The following is an 18,265-nucleotide window of genomic DNA, read 5'->3' on the forward strand; positions in this document are numbered from 1 at the left end:
AATATCTCGTTAAAATCATGGTGTCTTTAATTATGCTCTCATGCTCTCGCCTACAGTTTAAATGCCCTCCTGTACAAATGTTTTCCTCCCCTAGAAAATTGAGATTTTAAGCTTTCCAATGATGTACACACGTGCATAAAGGACAATTTTGAAATTTGGCCAAATTGGGGGTCTTAGAGCGGAACTTCTAGTCACCTGAGTGTTTTTCGCCATCTATTTTCTATTGTTCATGTATAATATTTTATTAGTTAGCCTAGCAGTTTCTTCTGTCTGTAAATAAAACACATACCTGTCAAGTTGCACTGTTTTGGCGTAATTTGTACAAGTGAGCACTGATTTTAAAATGTGTTCGCAGTATGTTCAAAATCTGTACGTTTTTCGTGCATTACGTTTTTGTTTTCTCTGTTCCGATTTTGTCACCGTTTCGGCAACGAGACTATATGCGTTACTATGCGTTACTACGTTGGTTTAATAACGCGAGAAAAGTCAGACACACGGAGAGAGAAGAGTGTTTGTTGTGACGCTGTAGCAAACGTGATGCTAGGCTAGGTGGCTCCAATATTTCCTGACTGTAGCCAACAGCCTACAATTTACGCCTAGATATCACATGCATATAGAACTACATGCGAACTGACAGACTCGGCGGCGTTGGTAAACAGCCGCCATTTTAAAGCAGTAGACTTCTCAGAAAGGCTCCTTTGTGGTGAATCTTCCTAGCTAACCTAGGTAACTTTTTATCTAAAATACACCTAAATCAGCAAAATCTTGACTTGAATCTACCTTTAAATGATGAAAGTTTAAAAATTTTCACATGTCGAAAGAAGACAGAAGGGAACTAATGCAAAAACGGGAGCAATTTTAACAACTTTAACGGTTGATTCACAACATTAAATGACTTCGAAACAGCAAAGGTTACTTTGTTTTTTTGTTTTTTGAGAAAAAAAAAAACCAAAAAAAACATGATAGGCCACACCAGTTACTTTGCTTCGTAACTAATTACTCTTACATTCGCGTAACTGAGTTACTAACTCAATAACTTTTTGGGAGGAGTCATATGTTACTGTAATTAATTACTTTTTAAAAGTAAGTTTAACAACACTGGTCTGCAGAATGAAAAGTGACGAAAGCGGAGATTTTACTCTGCCAATTTGTTGCCGAACACAATTTGCCCGCAACTATTGCCGAGCACTTCTCAGAATTAGCAAAAGAAACGTTCCCTGACTCAAGATTGCATCGGTAAGTTAATTTTATCAATTGACCTTTTTAATTTTTAATTGGACACACTAACAAACTAGCTGCAAGTCAAACTGAATTGCGAGCTGAAGTGCCATGAAGTGCAGCCATCAAAAGACATGAGAGAAATTGCCAAAAGTGCTACATTCAATTATAACAAAAGTCACTGTTAAATTTTAGTAACCATGATGTAGCTGAAGATATTGATTGTTCTTTGAGTGCACCAGGTTATATGTTACAATATTACCAATAAATTCAGATTATTTTAAAAATAGAGTCTTAATTTTGTTTCATATTGCACGCTATATACAACGTTGTGAGATTAGTCACCAATTTGTAAGGGCCTACGTCACTATTTATAAGATTGCCTACGGCCTCAGGTATGAAAACAGGATCTCTAAATATGTGCATATTTCAAAGCTTCAATAGCATCATGGTAGAAAATGAAGGAAAATATAACACTGATTGACAATATTATTAATAATTGAAATCGAGGGTGCAAAAATAATGACAAATCAACGCCGGGTGTCAAGGTTGATTCAACAATATAAGATTGACAATGGAATGTTGATTCAACATCTTTTCAACGTCTGTCTGCTAGTATATACGCAGCAAGGTAGTAATTTTTAAAATCTTCTCAGAACAATAAATTCTGAAGCTTAATTTACCAGGTAATGATATGAAAATCAGTGCAAAGAAGTTCCAGTTTTTCACTGTCCATGGACGTCCGTCGCCAGCAGTTTTACAGCCGAGCAATCATCAGTCTCGTAGAGGGGAACAGCTTGATGGCTTGCGAATGAAAGATTGGCTCACTGTGTCGCCTTTTACCACTCTGGACCGCCATCCTCCAAAGTTGCACGCTGAAAAGTCGCATAAAAGCCCTTTATTGCTCCCCCCCGTGGTGTGATTGGTAAAGACTTGGTTAAAGTGACTAAATCCTGCGTACATTCTGCAACTTTTGGACGAGTAAAATACCAACCTTTGAGGAAAGCAGGACAAGAAGATGGAGGCAGCAAAAATATTTTCATTGTGTCAGGTGCACATAGATATGATGAATTCGAGTTACTGTTAAACTGTCCGTACAATTTGGCCGGTCAGAGAATAAACATTTTAACCACGTTGTGGTTACTCTTGCACCAGAATGCACACGCGTTTGCTTGAAATTCCGACACAAATAAAGAAGATGACCGTGGAAATTGTATTTTCTTCCTCAAGTGACATCTCTGCGGTATAAATATGGGATATCCAATTAAAAAAAAAAAAAAAAAACTTATAATTTCTATTTATGTTTATTTAAAGTCTTCATGGGGGAAAAAAAAAATTATTTCCCAAATAACAGTGTAACTGTAATACACGTGTGGCATGCAATAATATTTCTCTTCTTCTCGTTTGTCAAACAGTCATGGACTTTTCAAAGTTTTTTTAATTTTATTTTTAACAAGAATTTCCTAAGCCCCGTTTGAATTGATCGTTTGAATCTTTTTCTATATGTTCAATTTATAATCGTTCACGTTTGTGAGTCCCAGTTTTGCGTTTAAAAAAATAAATAAATGTACAATCGCGTGCATGGAAACATTAGGACATTTTAAAATTCCATTTTAAACATATCATTGATTAAAATAGTTTTGAGTGCATCCGTAAGAAAGGCGATATAGAAATACGATGCATCATCATCCAGACGTGCTTTATTTTCAGCTGAGTAGAAGAGAAGATACACCTTGCATGATGGAAAGAATATTTTTCTAATTAAAACGAAGACATTTTTGATTTACAGAATATTCATAAACCAAATCATAAGAATTTATTTGTTCCTTTTTTCCCAATTTAAGCAAGTAAACTTTTCTGAACTCACCTGACCCTGTAATAATGAGTCTATCCCCATATTATGACTGCGTGCATGTATTTAAACACTGGCTTTGACTTGATAACTTAGACGACCACGTGCACATTTTTCTCACAAAAATACAATCCACTGTTTATTGCGCGACTATTGTTTTAGGAAACGCGCATGTGTAAACAAACATTAAGAGTGTAACCTATAATTGGTCAATTATGATAATAATAGGTCCTCTTGGTCCCTAGAGATGCGCTACATGAACACACAAGTCGGGGAGTCAGATGGCATTAGACGCAGGGACTTTGCCAGTAATGGAGGCTTTCTGGTTAAGAGGCAGACTGAAACAGAAGGGTGTCATGTCAGATTAGATTTGTTATTTCCCCCCTCGGTGTTAATGGTTTGAAAGGCCCCCTAGTTTGCTTCAGAGCCCATTAGAAAGTGGCGGCCGTGATACAGCCGTCATTACCGCGCTGTTCCCCCGCACTGCCGCTTAATCTAATTAGATAGCCCGGCTCCTGCCTTTTGGGGGGAGTCCTTCTATTGATATTCATTAAAAATACATGATTTATCACTAAGCTCTCTGAGGTACGACCAGGCGCCGCATTTCAAAGATAGAAACAACGCTCTTTGGACCGCTACAGACCAATGGTGTTGTTTCCAATGCAGTTTTAAATATGTTTAATTTTCTTGAAAGCTGCATGCAGAATAAATAATAAATAATAATAATAATAATAATATACACTCAGATACGATTGAGAAACCACCGACACGTGCAGAAGTGTTACATTATTTTAGTTATGCTTGCAAAAAAAAAAAAAAAAAAAAACAAACAAACAAACAAACAAACAAAAAAAAACATATATTGGCAGTAAACTCAGCATTTGAACAAAGCAATTTTCCCGAAATAAAAAAATTTACTCTGTATTAATAATACACCTTACCGTGAAATCTGTTTCACGTCTATAAATCTTGAGCGGCATTCAATGAAAATGCACTTCTAAAGAAAGGGTTAAAACAACCATTTTGTTATCTGTAACTATAATATGTATTTTAAGTATTTTCATTGCCCAATGAACGCTCATTTACAATATGAAATATTTATTTAAGCCCCCTGATCTCGGATCGATGCTCCCGGCCAGGACTGGAGCGCCCTTCTCTTACACTAGCAGTATATGGCCGCTAGAGGGAACTCCAGTCCATGTTTTCAGCTGTTAAAGCCACCTCTGGTCTACAGCAGTGAAGCTACCACTGTCTTTAACAGCACAATTTATTGTTGTTTTATCAACACTTCATTCCATATAGGTGTGTGTGTGTGTGTGTGTGTGTGTGTGTGTGTGTGTGTGTGTGTGTGTGTGTGTGTATGTATATAAATATATATATATATATGTATATATAAAGAGAGATATAGGTGACATAGTCGTTAAAAAGTACCTTCCATTAAATGCACCATTTACTATACGATTTAAAAAAGAACATAAAAATGTTTTAAACTTAAATGACTCACCTCACATTATCTAAGCCGTATGCCACCATTTAATTCCCACCGTCTTTAACATGAATAAACACTTTGCTGCCTTTATAGATCTCTTTAACTGTATGCTCCAGTGGTGGGCTCTATACTTGCAACACAAAGGTCCCAGGCGTGTCATTCCCCCTCGTCATTCATCTTCATAACAACCAGTTAGTGTAAAATTAACAACGACTTAACTAACGGCGGCCATAAACGTGCCCGTGCATTAGAGGCAGATGGATGGTGGTGATGAGGTTGGCCTGGGACTTAATAGCGAGAGTTGGTTGTCTTCAGCTCTTTAGGGGTGATGTTCTGTGGCCCCGATGCATGATAACGAGATGCTCTTTTAATGTATCCGTTTTGGGATGGAAGTGACTTCTCTCAAAAAATGAGTTGAAATGATAAATAGCTTCAATTGCAACCTGTGTGGAGAAACTGTGAATGTCCTCCACTCAGAAGTCGCATTCATGCATGTGGGAGTGTGGGGGTCTGGTAATTTGGTCTATAGCTGCGTAATCCCGCCTGATTTCATCTAATACCACCGGGCAGACGCAGCGACGTGTGCGCACATCCCGCAACGTGATAATAGTTCTGTAAAATCCATCCTGCCCCCGTTCTTGCAAATCTTTTAGGATAGCTGAAAATTGAGGTGTGCGGGTGCCCGTGTGTGCGCGCGCGTTTGTGTTTATGAACATGAAATTCGTTGCTAAAGCGCAAGACTGGATGTGACAGGGATTTGAAGCTCTGAATAAAAATTAAGACGGCACCTGGAAAAAAATGGAGGGAGCAAGTCTTTAACCCATTGCTTGAGGCTGTTTTCCAAACCATGCGCAGAACATTGTGGACGATCAAATCATTAGAGTTGTGGCCAAACCTCACGCAACCGTCTAAAGTTTGGTTCGAGGAGCAAAAAGCAAGCATTTAACATGTATATATTTGTAATGATTTTTTAAAATTAACATTAACAAAGAATTGGCTTAAAAAAGGACGACCAAATTTGGGTTATTTTGACCTAAACATTTGAATAACCATTTTTGGGGGCTGAAATTAACCCAAGATGTATATGATCTCACTTCGACCCAATTAGGATTATTTTTAACACAAGCGATTTTAGAAAACCATCATAATAAATTGTTTAAAGTCACCTAAAACACGCTCATACTTTATGTTTTGGGGGAGATTTCAAAACAATATATATAGGCAACGACCCCAGAGACCAAGAGAGAGAAATGAAGGTGCAAAGAAGAGAGGGGTAAGTAGGGTGGGGGTGTCTATGTGGGGCTGATTTATCTCAGGGGCCCCCTGGTCATTTCCATATATTGAAATGCGCCCCCAGTTACTCAATTTCCCCGGAGCTGTCGTGCGTGCAGAAGAAGGCGCCCGTGTGACCGTCATCGGTCTGATGCTCTGTTGTCTCTCCGCTCTTTTCACGTCGCTTTTCAACCCCCCCAGCACACACACACGCACACATACACGCACGCACCCCCACATTCGTCTTTGATTTATACCGTAACGTGTTGATCTTTTCAACAAAAGTGCGAAACTCTCATATAAGTACTACAAACATGGTTTAAGTTTTGCAAAATCTGCCAGAAAAATGTATGATGGCTTTTTTTCCTCCTTTGGTACAACTTCATGAATTGACATCAACATGCAAACGTGCATGCGTGCCGTGCACAGCTTCCTTTGCAAAACGGCGTTGTAAAGTCAGATTTATGTTGAGCAGCGCGCTTCCAATTTCCATATAGAGACAGCCCAGCGCGCTCTCCGTGCGTCCGAGCAGCTCTGTGGTCTCTGAGCGTTCACGAGCTGTTGTACACGTGTGGTGGAGATTGTGGAAAGTGGCAGGTGAGGATGAACAGAGGACTATTTGTAGCAAAGCAGATGGAGCAGATATTGTGAGAGGTCAAGGTTGGATTTGGGAAGCTGCATGTAAAACGATGCCCCGTAAAACTCATTGGTTTCATTTGCAATGTTTTTACGGTCTTGCAATCATTTAAATGAAAGCCAGGTTTCACAAAACGACGATGAGGAAATATAAATATGCGTAATTCAAATGTTTTTTTTTTTAGTAATATATAAAAAAATAAAAATAATAGGTATAATCAAAAGCTGTGCTCACACAAAAACTCTATACTCGCTCAAATACAAAGGTAGTTGAAATAAAACAGAACTATCTATTAAGGCATCATACAAAGAAAAAAATAATAATAAGGAAATGTGTCCTGAGGTGCTCAAGAGTGAGGCAAACGTCATATTAGGAAAACGATTAAAATCCAGAATGTTTTTTTTATTAAATCTCATGTTGGCGTTTACAAAATGGTGTGCATCCAAAATTTGTTATCTCTCTAAAAAAAAAAAAAGAAATTAGATATAAGTATTGCTTTGCACCCAATGTCGTTAGTTTTGTTTGGGCAGCTCTAAAATTTTGTTTCTACTGTTTATAAAGCATTCATCGTCTCGCCTTGTGGATGCGTTTTATAGACTTACTTCTTAAAATAAAATAAACCATCACACACACTTTTTAGATAACAGTGTTCCGGACCTGGAGAATCCTGCAGCTCCGCAAAGTATGGACGCACATTCACTCGCGTGTGCCGACCTGTCCCATGCAAGCCATGCGAGCAGGTTACAACTTGCAAAATATTTCACTCACTGGTCATGCATTTTCCCCCTTTGACGTTGAACCTCCTCCGCCACTCCTCCGGCGACTTGCGCTCGCTCTCTCTCTCCCCTTGTCTTTCTCTCTGTCTCTCTCCCATCACCCCCGAGCCCCCTCCTCCTCATCCTCCTGGCCTGCCTCCCCACACCACCGCCACCCCCTCCGTATTAAGTGCGCGTCCTCTTCGGTCAGTGAGGGAATCTTCGGCTCTCGCTTAAAGTGCCACTCCAAGCTTCCTCCGCCAACGTAGAGGTCGCCAGCTCCATCCTCTCCTTTCTCTTGCAGCCACCGTGTCTCCCGTCTTCTCCCTTCCTCTCATCCCTGTCTTGTCGCTTCCGAGCAAGAAACGGGTCTTTCCATCTATTGTGTCTCTTCATGGCAGCGCGCGGTACGCGTGCGACTTTGCCGATATAAAGCCTGTCGTCTTATATTACCAAACCCCCTTTTATTACAAGAGTATTTACAATCTCTTCCCCCTCCTCTTCTTCTTCACTCTTCCTCCTCCTTCTCTTATACACCACCCCCACCAGCGACGAACCCTCCCCCGTTCCAGCTCGAACCTGAATCACATCTGAAAGTTATTATGGGCCCTTTCCGCACTTTTTCTCCCAAGGTCACCAGCTTGGGTTTCACCCCGGACCGAGTCAGAAAGAGACTGGCAAGGAATCTTGGACACCAAAGTGCCCACTGAATGCTGCCAAAAGCCTTCACCATGTGAAAAAAAGTCAGTTATGGATGTGAGATTGACATAAATGATACCCGTTTAATATTATAGTCGTCGTTTTGAAGACGAAAATGAGAAAGGTTCATATTGTACACGTGGGTGGTAATAAAACAGCCAAAACTGCCATGGACAATGTGGTTATCAGACTTGAAAAGCCACCCACTGAGAACCCGTGGATTTAATTTTGGGGGTTGCTTGCAGGGGCCATTTCGCATACGCTTCAACTTAAGTTTTCTAAGTGCTTTTGTTGTGCCAGTGACCACGCACAAGACGCAAGTATGCAGCAGTATGACTGTCGGTCGGCAGCTCTACTTGCCCTGTCTGTTTCACGTCCACGTCCCTTTCCCTCTCTGCATATTGCTTTCATTACACATTTCTCTCTCGCGCTCCATCTCTCTCTCTCTTTGGCACCCCCCTCCCCGCACCCTTCCTTCTAAGTGTGCCTTGTCCGGCCCCCCTGATCTCTGTGTCCATTGGTTTCCACCAGGTCTACTTCTCATGTGAGGCCCTCCCCTCCTTTTCCTCCTCCTCCACCTCCCCTCGCCAATGATCGTCCATTGGTGTTGTTATTTCACGTCCCATCCGTCCCTCCTCCCACTCCCACTCCCACTCGGGTGCCTCGGCCCTGCCCATGTTTTTGTATGTCGGGTGTCCGTCCACCGCCTGACGTTCAAGTTCGCCGGGAACGTCACGTCCGTGCACTTGAACCCCCAACCACGGGGGTGGGGGGGAGGGTTGGGGGGTGGTGGCGGCGGTGGGGGGGCGGAGGGGGCTTTTGCCATTTTTTTCCATCGCTCTCCCCTCTCTCCTCTCCTCTCTCTCCATCCTCATACACACACACATACACACTCTCTCTTTTCTCCGCTCTTCTTTCTCAAAAAAGCCATGAAGGCGATCCTGCGATCCATCTTCGCCTCCGCGCCATCTTTGTATTATTTCTAATTAGTTTTAATTTTTTTTCCCCTCCTAAATTATTTTTGTTGTGATTGTGTGTGGATGACGAAGGCGCCGGACGAAGACATTCTTTTGCCCCACCGGAGTCTCCTATGTGTAACCCCGGCGCTTCCCGATGTGATCCGCACTGAGCGCCGCCGCCAGCCACCATGTCTCGCCGCAAGCAAGGCAAACCTCAGCACTTAAGTAAACGGGATTTCTCGCGTAAGTACAAACCAGAAACGGGGAGATACATGCCCGTGCACTGGTCTTGTTCAGTTCAATCGGCGATCGGGTGGTGTTGGTGGGTGGGAAGTCAGCGGAATGTCAGCCGCGAGGACACCGGGATGGACCGCTTGGACCCGCGGTCAACTGGACTCGGCAGCGCGGCTGCAAAAGTGCTGCACGTTAGTTCGTAAGCGAGCCCAAAATAAGTTTAGTCGCAAAACAAACGGATCCAAAGCACATTTTGTAGCGACCGGGTCAATTGGCTCGTGTTCCGGTGCCCCTACGATCGGACCGGTCATTAGACGCGCACGCACGGCTCATCTGAATCGCGCTCTTGGCTTGGGGAGACACCCCACCATCGGAACATCACTTGAGCAAGTTTTACCTTTGGGATTTTTTTTCTTAATACTGAAACATAAAGTTGGAGTTGAAATTGAAACAGGGGAAGAACATCAGCTCGTGTTTACAAACTGCCTTGGTCATAGCAACACCGCGCTGGGCGCAGACAACACACATCGATTTCCTTTACGCGCATTTAAAATCCGAACGCCTATTATGTAAATGTATTAGTGTGCATCCTAGTTCAGGAACTTTCTCACTGAAACACACGCAAGAGAGTTTACGCAGCGCGGAGTTGGAAGACAGCAACAGGAACTGCTTGTCTTGTCCCGTGTTTCATTTATTATTATACAGCTGAATTATTTTTGGGATATGGCAATGATAACATTTTTAAGCGGTTAATGAGCTTCTGATTTAAGAAAAAAGTATTTGTTCTAACTTTATTAGATTTCAATACCGTTTTACACCAAAATGACCCATTACGCACAACGTATCGAGCACCTAAACGGTAATTTGTCGTCTTTATTGCTCTTACATTGACATCAGAGTCTAATATACGAGGTCAAGTAATACATTTGTTATCAAATTACAAGGAGAATAGCCATGCATGTGTCGTGTTGAATTACAAGCCTAGGACTATTTCAATAGTTCACTAAATTGTGGAAAAAAATCAAATGAAACAATATTTAACCATAAAAATATTTTCATTCTAAAACAGCAGTACTTGTTCATGTATTTATATTGATTGGTTATCGCTCGTGCAGCTGCTCGGTTTAGATACATTTTTTTTCAAGGGGGTGGAGTGGGGTGGGAGTGTACATGGTGGGTGACAGTGACCATGGCGATAAACTGTCGCTAGGAGGCAGAGCATGATCACAATATCCAGCTCAAAGCTTGAACTTGACTTTCACTGTTACCCCTCCACACACTGGTACGGTGTGTGGACAATTGGGAGGAATGGATGAGGTGTTTTTTTTTTTTTTTGGAGGGGGGGGGGGTCTCACATGTAGGGGACTAAGTGCACACACAGACAGACACACACACCCCCACCACACTAGAATCTTCCCATCATCAAAATCCCACACATTGACTGGGGGGGGTCTTCCAAGTCTTCCAATTTTCCCAAGTTTTGCATACATATCACATAAAAACATCATGCATGATCCCCCCCCCCCCCCCCCCCCATAGCAGGTGCACGGAATAGAATTTTACTATTAGTTTTCTATTTATGATTAATACTGTAATTTACTTACTAAAGATGCATGTATACATATAATTTTACTTGTATTTGTACAACATGACCAACTTTCACTTTGAGCGGTCCAAAACCAGAATTATAACTTTCAAATCCAAATTTCCAACAGTCTCGCCGTCTTATTGTATGTTTATAAGAATGAAGTTTTACGCACTGTAACATGTAACACACTAACAAACTTTATTATGCTCAGGGTTGTTCTTACACTGTTTTGCAAAGACAGTGTTCTTCTACCATAACATTTTTGGCACCTTGTTCTCTCTTCCTCATGCTGCTAGAAATGCAACAAAACGCGTTCCAATCAGTGCACTAACATTTTGTATTCTATCACTATTAAGGTTTTATTTTTTCACTGAGTTACCATCTATCCTCTTTTTGCTGCAGTTGTGTAACAAGAGTAAAGCTGCACTGACCTGAAGTAAAATCAGTGGGGTGCAGGGGTGGTTGTAGGATAACGCTGGGGTGAAGGGGGTTGTGGTGGTGTTGGTGAATTTATCATGTTATCTCCATGTCCCAGTTTTCACACAGATGTGTGCGGGAGTAGAGCGTTCAAATGATAATATAATTCCTGGAGGGGGTGTATTCCACAGAACACAAAAAAAGACACACACACTCACACAAATACAGTGTCTTGCATTCCAACACAGTCTCCGAACCTATCTTTTATCAGACAAAATCTGTACCAATCGCCCAGACGATGAAAATTAAAATCTATTTTTTGATCCTCAGTGGTTTTAAGTTCATTAAAATGTGAAATTGGCTGGCTGAGTAAAGAAGGTCAACGAGCATTATCTGGCGAGCGCGGAGTCACACTCCTCACCTTCGACTGGAAGATCTTTAAAAGAAGGACACTGAAATACGCTTCTTTAATTCAGCCGTTGCTCTGTTCGCACGTCTTTACTCCACTGTGAGAAGGTTTGACGACAAAAGCCTTCTTAAAAAGTAGTCTAAGACTTAATCCGACACCGAAAGAGTAAGTAATCGTATTGAATGGCTCATTTTAGGGATGAATTCTTGCTGAAAAACTGCTAAAAGTCAGAAGTATGACATACATTTTTGGCCTGGGCCTTGCATATATATGACATGTTTATCATGGTTTTCTATCTGCTGGTAACGGTGACAAAATTGTTTGTAACAAGGCTAGAAAAGTCAAAATGTTTGTGTACCACTGTTAGACACACACCCACAAAAAAATAGACGTATTATCCATGTCGTTGTGAAAGAAATTGCTGACTATTAATGCTTTAAGAGACAGTAATCATCACAGTAGACAGCTTTTCAAAAGTTGCTTTTTTCTATATTATTATATTAAAACACAAAACCTTTAACCACATATATATAAATATAAAACATTTTTATGACTATAAATAAATCTATAAATGAACACTATGTTAATAAACACTAAATTAATGAAATTAAATGAATAGAAACAGAAATACACACTGGTTACGGCCACAAGTAACACTCAAAAGTTGTTATTATTATTATTTTTTTCAGAGTATTTAACTCATTGCATGCCATTTAAACTGAGAAGATTGCCTGTGAATGCTTCACATGGGGGACTGGGAGGGGCGAATAAACTCTTGTTCATTCGGCCCTCCCAGTCAAAATTGATAGTACGTTTAGCGCCGTCAATGGCAGCCAATGAGTTAAATGAATGCCTTGTAACAGTTTGAAAAACAAAAAATATAATTTGTGCATGAAAAGGTTAAGGTGTTGATGCGAGCAGATAATAATTCCGTCCAAATGACAAGGCTGACGTAAAAGTTGTTATTGTTTTCTTGCATGCTAAGCACGTTGAAAGCTTCTCTTTATAGTTGTTTTGTTGCTCCCTCCTCAATTCACACAGATAACTGCGGCAAAAGGAATAATGAAAAAGATGTACAATATAGATATGCCACTTGATTTCCTAAGAGTAAGACTCATTTTCTAATTTCCAACCTTCATTCCTCCCACTCTCATCTATTTCTTGTTCTTTGGCCTTGCTCTTCATTGCCAGCAGCCGACCCCCTTTCCACGGCAGTCGTCTCCTCGGAGGAGTTGTCGGAGCGTTGCTCGGAGCACTCGGAGGGGAGCGGCAGTCTCAACGGCCACCGCCCAGGCTCTACCTTAGGCCGGCTATCGCGGCTGGGTCATGACCCTCACCATTCATCGGAACAGGACCTGCTGACCTGCGGCCAGTGCCAGGCCACGTTCCCCTTGGCGGACATCCTGCTCTTTATCGAGCACAAGAGGAAGCGATGTCACGGTCCTCCGTGTCTGACGGTGGGCCGAGGACTGGACAAGCCTCCCTCCCCTTCCCCGGGCCTAGCTCTGACCCCGTCTCCCGCCTTGAGCTCCCTGCGCAGCCGAAGGCCCGTGGAGGTCGGCATCCAGGCCACGCTGGCGGATGACGACGACGATCGCTTCTCGTCACCTCGGGGAATCTTCCCCAAACAGGAGCTCCTCCCAGGTAACTGTTTTTGCACCTCCCGTCATGCATCTTTTCCCGCCGCGTTTGCACACGGGGCCTCAGAATAGGGTGATGTTTTGCAGATTTTCTTTGCAGCAAATGCTTTTTCATCCACAAGAATGTGAATAGAGCGCTACAATTTCAGTCAGATGACACAATAAGTATGCATGGATTTCAGCTTACATCATTTAAAGTTTTATACTTCTGCAGACTTTGTTTCACACATCTTTGTGCGTGTTGCGTGTAGTATTAGATGACATGGGTACATTAGCCTGTATACGCTAGACTAAGAAAGCATGTTGAGACAAGCCTCGGCTTTTCGTTTTCTCCACAAAAGAGTAGCGAGAAGTCTGAATGACACCTGGAAAAATAAGCGTCCGTTCCAACCAGCATTCAATTTACGTATTCGCTCTTTTTAACTCATTGTCATAGGCGGAGTTTGACTTTTGGGGAAGGGGGGGCACAACATTTTGATGACCCCAAAATGCTGTGTCAGCAATAGAATTAACTTTTAAGAATATTTAAAACAATAAGTTGACAATGAGCGTTTTTTTGTTTCCCATCATTCTTGAGGGGAATTCTAAATCAGACTGCTTAGGCAATACTTTTCGCCAAGATCGTCATCTTGTTGTGCCAATGTAGTTACCACAGTCAAAATTGTATCTCCTTGGGCGGAGCCATACGGAGGTAGATTTGTGTCTTTATTATTCAATCAAAAAAAAGTTGCTTCAATTCAATTCAAGAAAAACTTCAATCATATGCATATTGCATATGAACACTGAATTTTTCCTTGAAAAAGTTTTCTTTGATTGAAGCAATCTTTTTTGTGTTTGGGCCATATTATGATTAGGACATTTGTATCTAAATCATTCAATCCCTCAAAAAGTTGCTTCAATAAAAAAAAAAAAATCATTTAAAAAAAAGATTTTTTTCTCTGTTATATATATCTTTTAAAATTATGTGCAAAAGCAAATGACTGTCTAAGGTGCTTGAAAAATAATTTTGAACCATAATAAAAAATATATATTTTTTGTTCATTTCATTCATTTTTGTTGCAGTTTTATTGCTTTACAACTTTTATATATATGGCGGAAAACACTCAGGTGACTTGAAGTTCCGCTCTGAGACCCCTAATTTAAGCCGACTTTCAAAATTGTCTGATATGCATGTGTGATACATCATTGGAAAGCTTAAAATCTCAATTTTCTGGAGGAAGAAAAAATTTGAACAGGAGGGCATTTAAAAAAAAAAAATAATAATTTAAACAGCAAAACCCTATCTGGAGGTGAGAGCACGCGAGAGCAGAATTACAGACGCCATGACTTTAATTTACTTTAAACTTTAAAATTATCGAGTACTTACCTTGTTTCGATCCAAAAACTCCATGTCGCGTGTATCACTGAGTGTCAGGATACAGCTGTGAATGGCCACAGCTGCATTTTTGGGGGATTTTATGCGTGAAACATGGTAATATAACAAGGGTTGGGATGTTGAAATCGCAGACATCAAGGAGTGGTCGAGATTTTCTTTTTCATATATTTACCTTTTTAAACTTTTCTTTCCAGTTTTTCTTTGTTTGGATCGATTATTTATCATCTAACATATCGGGAAAAATGCGACAGAAATAAAGAAAAAAAGTCAGTGACTTTTTTACAGACACCATTTTTTTCATTGTGAGGTAATTTGTTTAAAAGTTTAAAATATGCGAGTGAATAATTTTTTAAAGTTGTTTTTTTTTTTAAACGAGATATTAGACATCAATTAATGATTCAAAGCTAAAAATGAGAGACATTTTCAATATTAAATTACCTTCGTTATATGGCAGGGTTGAAACAAAAGCGATTGTGCGACGTATGTAAACAGGGGTTTTCAGGTTAAAACCGGCAAATTAAAAATACTTCGGGGGCTTAATGCACCATGAATCTGCTATGGCAATATAGACATAATGTTCTATCAAACACAACAGTTGTTTTGGCTTAAAATACAGCAGTTTCTATTAAAGAGGAGTGCAAGAACAGAAACTGCTTTTTCAGTCTTGTCTGTGTTTTCCGCCATATATAAGAAAGTCAATTACATGCAATGACACTTTTCGACCACCAGGAGGGCCCTGGCCCCCCTTAAAATCCGCTTTTGCTCATTGTCTGCCATCAATGGCACTGAATGTCCTATCCATTTGAATTAGGAGGGAATGCCACCATCCCACTTCCCACAACTCATTGGATTGGACGTCCAGTGCCGTCAATAGCAGGCAATGAGTTCAAGACTCAACTTCTTGTGTAAATGTGAGCATTTACGACTCGGACTTAAATTCCTGCGAGTATGTGCACCCTCCTTCTGAGTTTCAGCGCATAGAATGTGTGTGTGCGCGCCCGCCTCTCTCATGTGGCCTGAGCAGATGTGTCCGCTCGGTGTGGTTTCCCCTCTTTCATTGCCACATCTAGCCCAACTAAATGCAGCCCAGCTCTACGTCCTGCGTCAGTACTTCAAACATCTTTCTTTCACCACCATGTGCTTCGTAGGTAAAATATGGGATGTATCCTCCCTTGTATCTTCTCCCTCATCTTTCCCCCTGTGAAGCAATCAAATAGGCACGCGTAGAGAGGGTAAAACCAACATTAAGTAAACTCCGAAAGGCATAGTCATTCATATAACGTATTGCAACGCCACTAATTATTTGTTACAGTGACATTTTTTCTTCCCCATGCATTTTAATTAGCAGTCGTTTTTAGCGGCTCCCTGTCTAAACCGAATTAGCCACTGCAGAAAGACAAATAGTCCAAAAAATGGGATGCAGATGAAGAGAAATAGAAAAAAACCCAAAACATTTTGTTCCTTGAGTGCGTCTCACGAATCCCAAGCACTCCAAGCAATTACTGTTTGTGAGTTCTGCCCCACATTAAATATCATTTAATATGAGGTGTACAAACTAGGATATTTGTTGACAAATTTGCTTGTTCTGTCCCGCATTAAATATCATTTAAGATTAGGTGTACAAACGAGAATATTTGTTGACAGACAAATTTGCTTTAGACATTTTTTCTATAAATCCGTGTCTGTGCGAAAGAGGGTGTGGCTTATTTTCAGGCAAACTTGCTTGTCTAAGCATTGACTATATTTCAACACACACACGCACACGCAGACCAGCTCAACTGGGTTATTAGAGCGATTTACATCATAATGCAGGCGCCTGGTTGCTTCAATAGCGTTGTGTGTGGGAACGTCTCAGTATGAACAGCTGTATACTCAAACCGGCGGAGAAAACAGGATGGTTGTTCTATATGTCTTTTCGGAATCTGAGCTACAAAAAGACATAGTTATGATTTTTACACTTTAACTCTCAAGCAGCTTTCTGTTAGGATAAAAAAGGACACATCTACTCTGATAATAAAAGCCAGTATTCCCCTTCCTGCCCCGTTGCTTTCATCCTAATTGACCCCAAACTGTCATAGCAAAGTAAATATGTCAGAAAAAAAATCCTGCCTGAGCTTCAGCCTTGATTATATCTGCCTAGCATTCCTAATGATGAAACGACGAACAGAGCGGACACTTAGTGTGGTTCTTTCTTTATTAAAGCTGACTTGTTGTGTTCCAGCGACATCTCTAATTATATATTTAAGTTTTCCTTACAGTAAATCAAGCCAGTCAGACATTTCAAATTAACCTTTTTTGAGCAAACTCAAACAGATGTATGTTGTTTAGCCATTTTTTTTTTAAATACAGCAGTCTCATTACAGTATTTGCAAGGTGTTTAATTATTGTTACTAGTGGAGCATCAAATAGTAAGATTTAATGGATTTGCAATTGCTATAATTTTTCAACCTGGCTGGAACTCATGACTTTTTTTTCTCTATAACTCTTCTTTTGATAATGTTTTTGTGTACGGATGATGTGATGATTCTGGTGCTGCTTGTTGTGAAATGTGTATCTGTGGTCAGAGTGCGAATATGATGCTCCTGCTGCAACGCTCCAAAGAGCACAAAGCGTCTGACTCGTGCTCGGCCGCCGCTATTTGCATATCAAAGAGATCCGGCTGCAGAAAGGATGCATTACCTGTGTGTGTTTATGTGTGAGAGGATTGTATAAGCAAATCAGTGATGCAAAAAAAAAAACAACAACCCAAAACCGTAAAAAAATAACAGCATACCTCTCTAGCACACACACACTCACACAATATGCACTCTCTTTTGCCCATTTATTCTATTAATCCCTGACTGAGATGAAAATTGTGATATAATCCCTTAGGCATTTCATTCATTCATTCATTCCAAAAAAAAAAAAGCATTGCTAATGTCTCAATAGAGAAAGCTTCGCATGTGTGTGTGAGCGTGTGTGTCAATGATCACATCTCCCACCTCATATTTGCATGGTTTTATGGATTTTAGTGGTTTGAAAACAGATTTTTTTGTTGTTTCGACATTATTTTGTGCTCCTGCTAATTGTGACGACAATTTAGAGTATGCAAGCCCTCCTCGTTGACACATCAGTTACAGTATGTGCCTTAATGAGCTGAAAAGGAGCCAGAGGAAACAACTGTTCATCCTATTGACCAACGATGTTATCGGCTGATAAACTGTGCTACTCTATCAATATTAGCTCATTAGCACAGCCATTATTCCTACTTGCGCAGATGAACCCTAAAATGTATTGAGGCCCACTTCAAGCTATCTATGAAAGCCATTAGCCTGCTACTGGTGATATTCCCATTTGAAAGCTGGTAACATGATGATTGTTGTGTATGATTTATTGTTTAGTAATTATCTCATCATCACTGCTAATGCAACTTACCTCAATACATATTAGTTCATCTCCAAGGTCCATTTATTTTTTTGCATGGTGTCAGATCACATTCTCAGCCTCATTCCTCTTGCTGTCTGTTTTGAATTTTCCCCCAAAATCATTTTATCTTTTCACTCATGAGTTTGTATCCTTTCCTTACAGCATTTAATAGTTCATGCAAATCCAACAATGTACATTGTAACTGAACCACTTTGAGTGTGTTTAGTGTGTCTGTCTCACGCTACAGCGAGCCTACAAAGAGATTTCACACACAGGCTGCCATCACTAATCTATTGATAGCCCCTCTTTCGTTCCT

At 40.6% G+C, this 18,265-nt stretch overlaps 1 protein-coding gene across 2 annotated transcripts in view; it reads left to right on the forward strand.

The window, feature by feature from the left end:
- The first annotated feature begins 8,736 nt into the window (after nt 1–8,736).
- bcl11aa (BCL11 transcription factor A a) overlaps nt 8,737–18,265 on the forward strand; it is an 89,547-nt gene continuing 80,018 nt past the window's right edge. The window contains exons 1-2 of one of the 2 annotated variants that reach the window (XM_057847497.1): nt 8,737–9,124; nt 12,721–13,173. In XM_057847497.1, the coding sequence (XP_057703480.1) occupies nt 9,070–9,124; nt 12,721–13,173 (508 nt within the window). In that variant the 5' untranslated portion in view covers nt 8,737–9,069. The remainder of the gene's footprint in view (nt 9,125–12,720; nt 13,174–18,265) is intronic. The other variant, XM_057847498.1, reaches the window with a different exon arrangement.

Source organism: Corythoichthys intestinalis, chromosome 10, assembly GCF_030265065.1.
Source record: "Corythoichthys intestinalis isolate RoL2023-P3 chromosome 10, ASM3026506v1, whole genome shotgun sequence".
Taxonomy (NCBI): Eukaryota; Metazoa; Chordata; class Actinopteri; order Syngnathiformes; family Syngnathidae; genus Corythoichthys; species Corythoichthys intestinalis.